The sequence below is a fragment of the Euphorbia lathyris genome, chromosome 10 (genome assembly GCF_963576675.1).
Source record: "Euphorbia lathyris chromosome 10, ddEupLath1.1, whole genome shotgun sequence".
Taxonomy (NCBI): domain Eukaryota; kingdom Viridiplantae; phylum Streptophyta; class Magnoliopsida; order Malpighiales; family Euphorbiaceae; genus Euphorbia; species Euphorbia lathyris.
The window spans coordinates 12,166,225-12,176,981 of NC_088919.1; the positions used below are offsets into that span (position 1 = coordinate 12,166,225).

At 38.5% G+C, this 10,757-nt stretch overlaps 1 protein-coding gene across 1 annotated transcript; it reads right to left on the bottom strand.

The window, feature by feature from the left end:
- Positions 1-375: 375 nt before the first annotated feature.
- On the bottom strand, positions 376-5,352 carry LOC136209769 (uncharacterized). The gene is made up of 5 exons (XM_066001352.1): positions 5,192-5,352; positions 3,430-3,541; positions 2,091-2,190; positions 1,667-1,753; positions 376-834 (listed from the first exon to the last, which is right to left on the bottom strand). The coding sequence occupies exons 1-5, from the start codon at positions 5,256-5,258 to the stop codon at positions 700-702; spliced, it is 501 nt and encodes a 166-aa protein (XP_065857424.1). The 5' UTR covers positions 5,259-5,352; the 3' UTR covers positions 376-699.
- Between the last annotated feature and the right edge of the window lie 5,405 nt (positions 5,353-10,757).

Genomic DNA, 10,757 nt, shown 5'->3' on the forward strand with positions numbered 1-10,757 from the left:
TTTATTTGTCATTTTCTTTTTAATACACGTCGATCACTTTAACACGTGGTAAAGCATTTGTTTAATTTTTTTTGCATCCATTAAATTCTATTGAAAAATAAGAGGTTATTTAATGAAACTAGACAAGAATATAGACTCATTTGGAACTTTTGAACATTCACAAGGCAATTAAAGTTTTAGGCAACGTACAGAAGACAATATATGTATTTGGCCAATTATAAAATTGATTATATATAAAACCAGTAAAAATTTGTTAAACTAAAATTTCAAGTCACTTAAATTAGAAATTTCGAATTCAAGTACTAGAAAAAAAAAATAATTAAGAAAGAATCTTCCTAAAGGGTGTTCGACAAACTTCGACCCCGAACAATCAAATAAACTATAAACAATTGTTTTTTTATTTTAAGGCAAACTTCGAACCTGAATAATCAGATAAACTATGCAAGAATGGGCAAAAGAAGCCTGGTTTTAGTGCAAATTGGCAAATTAAGGACCCTGAAACTTTGGCTCGTCAATTTTCTAATGAACCGAGTATGAGCAGGCCAAAGCTCGGGTCGACTCGATTCAATTACATCCCTATATTTTACAACACTCACTCAATAAACAACAGTAAATAGATGCTTATGCTAGATACCTGCATTCCAATAATTATTACAACAAACATTTCAATATTTTAGCATGAAATCACTAAAATATTTATCAGGTGGAAGCTTGGATCTCATCTGAATTTACTGCAGTTCCATTTGGGGCATCATCTGTATGAAGTTGAGAAGAAACTTCATCTATTGCCAAATTCAACTGCGCGATCTTCTTCGCCAATACTTTACGAGTTTTCTGTTGTCATTACATCAAATATCAATCGAGTTTGAGCCTCCTTTTTTTTCATATTTAGTTAAAGACGCGTTATAGTTGTTAAAAGGGGCGCCTCATGCGAGGCTCATGGTCATGCGTCTAATAAGTCCTAGGCGAGGCTCTGTTTAAAAGGCTCTCGCCTTGTGCGCCTTGCCCGGGCTTTGCGTGCTCTCCTTAGGCGCGCCCGGTGTTCAAGAACAAGGCCGCCTGGACCGTGTAGGCCCCACTTAGACGTTGAAAATCGAGAATTAATTCCGTCTTGTGAAATTCTCTAAAACGTCGACGGAAGGAGTAATAGAGTATTAGTTAGATTTTGTATCTATTTGTTTTTCATGTGTTGCGCTTCCAGTTCATCAGGCGCACGCCTCAGCCTTGTGCTTTGGCTCCAGACCCCGTAGCGCCTTAGTGCGCCTTTAACAACTGTATTTCTATCAATCATCAACTAGACTATTTCTTCTAGCTTTGTTTTTCAAAGTCTATGAACACGAGTTATACCATAATCAATTGATACAACAAGTACAAATTGAAGCCTCAACTTAGTAGATTGGGATTAACAATTCCAAATTAACTTTCATCGTTCTCATTTGGATCAATTTAGTTCGACTAGCGAGTTAGTATATAGTAAGTAATATGTTAGGTGAGTCGACTCGACATTCGGACTAATTTATCGCGACATTCTAAGTTGAAAGGGTGCAATTTGTACTAATGGGGTTAAACTAAACCTAACTTACCAAACTTCAATAAAACTAGCATTCTCTAGTACTAGTAATGAACACAATGAAATAGATGATGGATGCAGAAAATGAATTCAAACCTCCAATGCTTTCTCTTCATCGTATATGAATTTCGGTAGCTTCCTCATCAAATCTTTTCGGTCAGCTCCCGTTAGCGCCTTGCTTATCTGCAATTTCAGTAAAACATTAATCACCTTAACCGAAACTAGAAGATCAAGCACTTCTCCTTTTTACCTTAACCGAAACTTGAACACTACATTCGTCATATGCACTAAAAGATCGTTTTCGAGTTAAAAACCAGCAACTAATGTATATGCAAGGTCAAAGAAAAACAAGTGGAGACTGAGAGAATAAAATCAGCAAACGTTGTATCACATACAGTTGAAGTCAATCTAATATGTCCGAGGAGGGTCATGAATAGTCTTCTTTAATCATCCAACTCAACGAGTAATTTTTAAACATGGGATTTACTCAACACATAGCAAATATAGCCAAAACCCTTACCTGTGGAGCATAGATGCAGCCTAATGTTCCAACTGCAATTCCACCCAATATAAAGCCTCCAATGAAGATACCAGTACTACCTGATCTGCGTTGATCACCGCTACTCGCAAGAGAAAAGCCGAAGAACACGTGTGGTTGAGTCAAAACAATTGACTTGGTTTTGGAAGAAAAAATATAATATACATGAACCATATATGATTTGTAATCCAAAATAGAAAAATAATGGAATGAAACTGCAACCTATGATGCACATAAACGTTTTATCACCTGCATTTCTACGTTTTTGCAGATGTGGGAAACGGAAACGCTCGGAAACTGATACGAAACATTTCCGGGCACGTTTCTGTAATTACCCAAAATATGAAACCGGTTTCTGAATTTGGAAACGGTTTCTGGTGCCAATTTCGCCTAGATTTCTGAAAACTGAAAATTCCTATTCTAATATTTTGCATTCCTATTCAGTCTAGGATTTGGAAAATTGAAACTTAAATAGAACTTTGGAAATTGAAACTTCCTCCTATCCTATTCAGTCTGCAACTGATTTGGCTATTGTGAAGAAGACCAAAGAATGCGCACATATGGTAGCGTTTATTTAAACATAAGATCTGATTAGGAAAAAATGAAAAGCAAATCGATCAATGCAGTATCATCAATGTTACAGCTTTCACAACCTAACTCAACAGTTGGAGCTAGAAGATTAAGTGTCAAATTCATGGGATAAAGAATTCATTTGGCCCTTCAACTTTTGTTTATAGAATCAGTATGATTCGTAGTTCGTCCAGACATGTTTGGAACATGTCATTTCATACTGATTTGACAGAAAAGCTAAATTGAAGTACCAAATTGATATGAAAATTCATTTTGGGCAAATTGACTGCGAGAATCAAAGTTGAAGGACTAAATTCATCCTTTACTCGAATTAACGAGAATGAACAATTACTTTCTCAGTATTCAAAATATGGTAGTGAAAATAGAGCAATGCCGTATCATCAGTGTTACAACTTTCACAACCTAACTCAACAGTTGAAGCTAGAAATGAAGTGTCAAATTCATGGGATAACGAATCAATCTGGCCATTGACCTTTGGTTTATAGAATCAATATGATTTGTAGTTCATTCAGACGTGTTTGGAACATGTCATTCAGTACTGATTTAACAAAAAAAACAAGTGAAAAGTACCAAATTGATACGAAAGTTCATATTGGGCAAATTGACGACCCTTTGTTCGAATTAAGGAGAGCGAACAATATTGCTCCATCTCAGTATTCAAAATATTTCTTATGAATTGCAATATGGTTGTGAAATTAACAAACGGATATCAGAAAGATTAGCCTTGTACCTAGCTCGAACCGTAAATGTGCTTTTGTACACAGTAACCTTTGAATTACTGGCGAGATTACAAGTAGATGGTAAAAGACTTTGGTTACTCTGAATCAAAGAAGACCCTACAACTGAAAAATTGATCAATAATTAGAAAAGCTCAAACAATTATTTTTTGAAGCAAGCTCGAACAATTATTAAGAAGATGCCATAACCAAGCTTAAGATTGAGAAAGGCTTAATATATTATTCGCCCCCTGACCTTGTCCAAAAAGCTTGATTGACCCACTGAACTTTCAAAGTGTCCCTATAACCCCCTCAACTTGTATAATATGTCCCAATAGCCCCCTCAACTTGTTTAAAATGTAATCAATTAATCACTCGGTTGTAAAAAAAGTAAGATGCATATGGAAGGTGTTGACGCGCCTTAGAATGTTATTACGTAATTCATTCGAACCTCGTACCCCGACCTTGCTCGTTTTACTTTTCCAAAGGGCGTGGAACACACTTTGCGCATGCAATTAACTTTTTTGGAACCGAGTGATTAATTAGCTACATTTTAAGCAAGTTGATGGACTATTGGGAGGCTATCGGGATATTTTGAAAGCTCAGGAGCCAATTAAGCTTTTTGGCTATGTTGCACGGAAACGGAAAGGGGAAATGAAACGGATACCGGGAAACGTTATTTCTAAGAAAACTTAGCTAAACAGTAATGGAAATGGAAAAGAAACGCTGATGAAGAAGAGTTTCTGTGCAATATAGCTTTTTGGACATGTTTTAAGCTGATTGAGAAAACATCAAGTACTAAATCAATGAGACAAAAAGCACAAAATTCAACAGCAATTCCAAATTGAAGGCAAATAAATGTGAAGATCCTTGAGATAAAATCAAAATTAATTTTTTTGTTACATAGTTTATGATCGCATTAGCAACAAGTTATGAACAAACAAGCAAGGTTCAAAAAGGGAAATTATCAGATGTTGAAAATTGATCAAATGATTAAAAAGGTAGAACAATTATTAAGAACATACCATAACCAAGCATAAGATTGAGAAAACATCAAGGAGACAAAAAGCATAAAATTCAACTGCAATTCCAAAGTAAGGGCAAATAGAACTGAAGATTCTTGTGCTAAAATCAAAATTAACATACATAACTGAAAAATCAGAACAAAATGCGTAAGAAATAAGCAAAAATAATTTGGAAATTTAGAGTTCTGCATTTGTTTCTGTTACATAGTTTATGATTGCATTAGCAACAATTTATGAACAAGCAAGCAAGGTTCAAAAATGAAATTACCAGATGCTGAAAATTGATCAATGATTAAAAAGGTAGAACAATTATTAAGAACATACCATAACCAAGCATAAGATTAAGAAAACATCAAGGAGACAAAAATCACAAAATTCAACTGCAATTCCAAAGTAAGGGAAAATAAAACTGAAGATTCTTAAAATTAACATACATAACTGAACAATCAGAAGAAAATGCGTAAGAAATAAGCAAAAATAATTTGGAAATTTAGAGTTCTGCATTTGTTTTTGTTACATAGTTTATGATCGCATTAGCAGTTTATGAACAAGCAAGCAAGGTTCAAAAAGCACAAAATTCAACTGCAATTCCAAAGTAAGGGCAAATAAAACTGAAGATTCTTAAAATTAACATACATAACTGAACAATCAGAAGAAAAAGCGAAAGAAATAAGCAAAATTAAATTGGAAAATTTGAGTTCTACATTAGCAGATTATGAAAAAGCAAGCAGGATTCAGAACGGGAAATTACCAGATGTTGAAAATTGAGATCGAGGAGTTGCAGATGAAGTGAACGGAGTAGAGAGAGCAGAAATCATTTTGGTGGAAGAGAGAATTATACGAGAAATGTCTCACCAAATGCTTCTTTGATCACTGTGTTTAATTTAAACTTTGTTCTTCGTCTTCGATGAAATCGAAGTTGCAGCTTTTTGGGTTGTGGATTTAGAGTAGAGGCCCAAATGTTACCATTGATAGGCCCAGGCCCAGGCCCAACCTAAGCATTAACTTAATTTTATGGTAACTAAAAAGTTTCTACTGTCACTAAAGTAGTAGGAGCTTTGTGTACCAACGGCCATTAAAGTGATTTTTGATTCAATACAGTTATTAAAGTAGCAAATTTGTATTAATAAATTCATTGTGGATGAAGCTGGCGATCTGAACGTTATGCCCAACACGAAATGAAATGCCCCAATACGATCAAACACTCATTGAGTCTCTGTACCTCTTGGAAATTGCGGGGTGCTTTCATATCCAAGATCTTAGGTTGTAATTATGAAATATGGTGAACACATCCTCTAGGTCTCGTGGGTGGTCGCGCTCATTTGTGCTGAGAACGATCATGTCGTCGATGTAGACTTGAATCGTTTTTCCAATGAGATTGGCGAACATTTTGTTATCAGTCGTTGGTACGTCGCTCCTGCGTTTTTAAGGCCGAAAGGCATGACGTTGTAACAGTAGGTCTCCTTGTGGGTGATAAAAGAGGTCTTTTCTGCGTCCGCTCGGTCCATCGGGATTTGTTGAAAATCTACGATGGCATCGAATTGTGATAGAATTTTGCGACCAACTGTCTGATTGACGAGCTGGTCGATATTAGGCAAATGGTAACAATCCTTAGGGCAAGCTTTATTCACGTCGGTGAAATTTACACACATACGGTACTTCCCATTGGCTTTCTTTACAAGTACGATATTAGAAAGCCAATCCGGGTAATGTACCTCCCGAATGAATTTTACAGCTAGGAGTTTCTGGATTTCTGCTTTGACATGTGCTTGCTTATCTTAAGCCTACAGGCGCTTCTTCTGCTTGACTGGTGCGAAGGTTGGGTCGATGTCGAGCCTGTGAGTGGCTTGCTCTGGGATACTCATATGATGTCCTCGGTGCTCCAGGCGAATACGTCTGCATTTTTGGTGAGCATGTCCTTGATGGCTTCGACCAGGTCGGGTGTCATCTGGGTGCTGATCCTCAACTTCCTCTCGCCTTCGAGGAGGCACTCGATCACGGGCTTGATGGGGGTGGGGTTGTTGTTGAAACACCTTTCCACATAATTTTGATTTGACAAAATTGTTTAAGTATAATTTAAAATACATATTCTAAACACACTAAGTTTAAATGCTTTGATTTATTCTACTAATGTGTTTGTTCAATGTTGAGTTAAAACTGTTATAAGACATAAGGATTAAAAGGCCCAAGCCCAATACGGAAGCCAAGGCCCAAGTCAAACAACTCAGTACAACTCGGCCCGCGTATGTCAAGACGTTGCCGTTTTGAACAAAACGCAACTCAGCAAACGGAAGGATCTAGAAGACCTTCGGGAACAACTTCAAGATGAAGCTGCTGAGTAGTCTCGACAAAGCGTACAAGACAGCAGCTGGCAAAGCAAAACTTCCAGACAAAGTATTTCCCTTTTGGGCAAAGTTCAGACGACACAGTATGCTGTCCAGTTGACTTTACCATAAAAGGTGAGACAGTCTGCTGAGCTGACCGAGGACAGAAGATACACAATTCTGATTGGCCGAGAGCTCTGAGCAAGTCAGGATGACAACGACATATAGCCGTTTCCCTCCAACGGTTATTTCGAAATTCGAAATGACCGATGCCCAGACGTCTCTATAAATAGTGCCATCACAAGCTTCACTCAACACAGAACTTGATCAAGCCATTACGCTGACCAAATTTCTACAAGTTCTGCAAGCAAAGAAGCAAAGCAAAATCTTACACTACAATTCTTATATCTGTGTAAAAGTCTAGAGTGATTGTTTCAATCGTCTAAAGTGTCTTAGCAAATCTTTGTATAGGACAAAACACTTATCATTTCTAGAGATAGAAAGGAGAGGCTGAGTACTCGGTTTTAGTACTCAGCGAGAGATTAGGATTGAGTAGAGGTATAGAGGAAGGTACTCTTGTTATACTCAGTTGCTGATATTGTAAAAGGTTTGAGGCTCTACCTTTAAAGAGCTCAGTAGAGGATTCGAAATCTCGGAACGTGTTCCGGGGACAGGACGTAGGCTTAGAAGAAGCCGAACCTGGATAAATCTGCTGAGTGAAGTATTTCTTACCTTTAACTCCTTATTTATATTGCTTGCTTAAAATAACCAAAAACTGACCAAGTAAAGAGGTCAAGTTGAGTTGTGCGTGTTGAACGTCTGAGCTCAGGAATAGACTCTAAGTGCTATCTCCTGACTCAAGCTAAGAAACTGACCTAGTCACCAGTTGACTAAGCCATCATCTTGCTGTTTACTCAGCGCCGCTGTTAAAACCTTTTTTTCCTTAGAAAAAGAAGTCTGCCCTGATTGCGAAAAAGTTTAAATAGTTCCTAACCCCCCCTTGGAACTATACTTGCAACCTTACAAGGGACCAACAAGTGGTATCAGAGCCTTTTAAAAGCTCACTTTAAAAGGTCTAACAACCTTGAGCTGATCCCTACCATGGGCGAAAACAGCACTCGGTTTCTCCCTGGAAACCAAACAACTCAAATACTGCCTGAGGGGCTGTCCATTACTAGGCCTCCCCTATTCTTCGGGTCAAACTATACCTTCTGGAAGAATAGGATGAAAAACTTCATTCAGGCTACAAATATGAGTGCCTGGCTATCTATAGTCCAAGGCCCATTTGTACCTGTCGAGGTTGTGGCTGGCCAAACAGTTGTAAAAGCTGAGGCCAAATGGACAGAGGACGATCTTAAGAAGCTCCAAAACCATGCTTCGGCTATCAATATGCTTCACTGTGTGCTCGATGCTGCAGAATATAATAAAATCTCAGATTGTGAGTCGGCACAAGAGATCTGAAGAAAGCTGGAAGTCACCTACGAGGGAACCAATAAAGTAAAGGAGTCCAAGGTGAATCAGCAGATGAGACTGTACGAGCTGTTCGAGATGAACAATGATGAGGGCATTTCAGACATGAATGCAAGGTTTACCAACATCATTAATGAGCTCAAGAGACTTGGGAAAATCTTCACTGAGGAAGAACAAGTCAAAAAGATTTTCAGGAGTCTTCCTAAAGACTGGCAAGTAAAGAAGACAGCAGTTGAGGAAGCTCAGGATTTAACCACCTACAAATATGACGAACTCATCGGTTCATTGCTGACCCATGAGATATCCATGAAAAACTTTGAGGTGAAGGAAAAATCTGAAGACAAGAAGCAGAAATCCCTTGTCATGAAAGCTGACTCCACTGACGGGAGTTCAACTGACGATGAGGAGATGGCTATGTTCACAAGGAAGATGAAAAGGCTATTCAGGAAGAGTGACAAATACTCTAAAAAGCCTTACAGAAAGTTTGATAAGTATAAGGCTGACTCAAGTGACAACAAATACAGAAAGGACAGCTCAAAGCCCATCACATGCTTTGAGTGCCATCAAACTGGCCATATTAAGTCAAACTGCCCCACGCTGAGGAAAGACAAGAAAAGTGGAAAGAAAGCAATGGTGGCTACTTGGAGCGACAGCGATGAGTCTTCATCTACAGAAAGTGAGGCCACCGAGTCAGCGAAGATATGCTTCATGGCTGACGAACTTGCTGAGCCATGCGTCTCTGAGCATGCTGACCTATCAGAAGACGATGAGCAATCAAATGAGGTAATTTCTCTTCCCCAGCTCAGAAACGATATGGTTAATGCCCTGAGTGATCTCTATACACTTGTCAAGAAGTGTAATAAGAAAGTTAGAGCACTCAGCAGGCGCTGTGACGAAGTGGAAGAGGTCAAACTGAGTGACCTCAGATACCTTCTTCAGGACAATACAACTCTGCATGATAACATGAAGATCATACATGAGTCTATCTCTGAAGTCCAGTCAGTTTCAAAGAAACTGAGTAAGGACGTCACAACTATCCAGAACCAACTAAAGGTTCCAAATAAAAGAAACAGTCCTCTGAGAACTCAGTACCAAGGTACTAAGCAGAGATGGAATCCCCAGCGAAAAGTCCAGTGTGACTTTTGTGGGAAGTTAGGACACACCACTAAGGTGTGCTGGCACGCTCAGCACTGGGGTGCTGACAAGTCAGTGAAACATCCTAAACAGAAGGTCAGTTGTGACTTCTGTGGAAAGAATGGCCATACTCTCCATGTATGTCGCCATAAAATAAAATATGATGTTTTACCTGTTGCACCTAACAAGCGAGGACCCAAAAAGAATTGGGTACCTAAAAGTAACTAGTTACAATGCAGGTAAGCCTGAGATGTGCCGAGAAGTCAAAGATGTGGTATATTGACAGCGCATGCTCAAGGCATATGACGGGTGATGAAACTCAGTTCATCACGTTTGAGCGTAAACGAGGAGGGAGCATAAGTTTTGGAGACAACAAGAAGGGTAAGATAGTAGGGTCAGGAACCATCTGAGGTAATCCTACTATTGAATCTGTCTCCCTAGTCAGCGGACTCAAATATAACTTACTCAGCGTAGCTCAGCTATGTGACAATGGGAGAAAAGTTATATTTGATGCTACTGGATGTAAAATATACGAGGGTAAAACAAATGAGTTAATTTTAACTGCCCCTCGGATAGATAATGTCTTTATGCTAGACTTAGAGAAAAAGTTTTCAAAAACTGTGTGCTTAGTATCAAAGGAAGAAAATTCCTGGCTATGGCATAGGAGAATTGGTCATGTAAGCATAGACCTCCTGGCCAAACTAGCAAGAAAGCAATTAGTTAAGGGACTGCCTGAACTTAAATTTCAAAAAGATCAATTATGTCACGCTTGCCAAGCTGGAAAACAAACCAAACAATCTTTTCATAGCAAAAATATCGTCTCAACTAAACGTCCATTAGAGTTACTACACTTGGATCTCTTCGGTCCAGTCCAGCCGCTGAGTCTGGGTGGAAGAAGATTTTCCTTGGTCATTGTAGATGACTTCTCTCGGTATACGTGGGTTATCTTACTGACCAGCAAGGATGAGACCTTTGAGACATTTTCAAATTTGGTTAGAAAAATTGAAAATGAAAAAGACCTAAAATTAGCTCACATCCGTAGTGATAACGGTGGAGAATTCAAAAACCAAAAGTTTGTTGAATTCTGTGAAGCCAGCGGCATTGACCACAATTTTTCTGCTCCTAGAACACCTCAGCAAATGGGGTTGTAGAAAGGAAGAACAGAACTCTGGTTGAAATAGCCAGGACAATGCTGGATGAGCGTAGGCTTCCAAAGTATTTTTGGGGAGAGACTGTTAACACAGCATGCTATATTCTTAATAGGGCTCTAGTTAGACCTATATTAAAGAAAACCCCCTATGAACTTTGGAAAGGACGAAAGCCCAATATTGGATACTTTCGTGCCTTTGGCTGTAGATGTTTTATTTTAAATACCAAAGATAGCTTAGC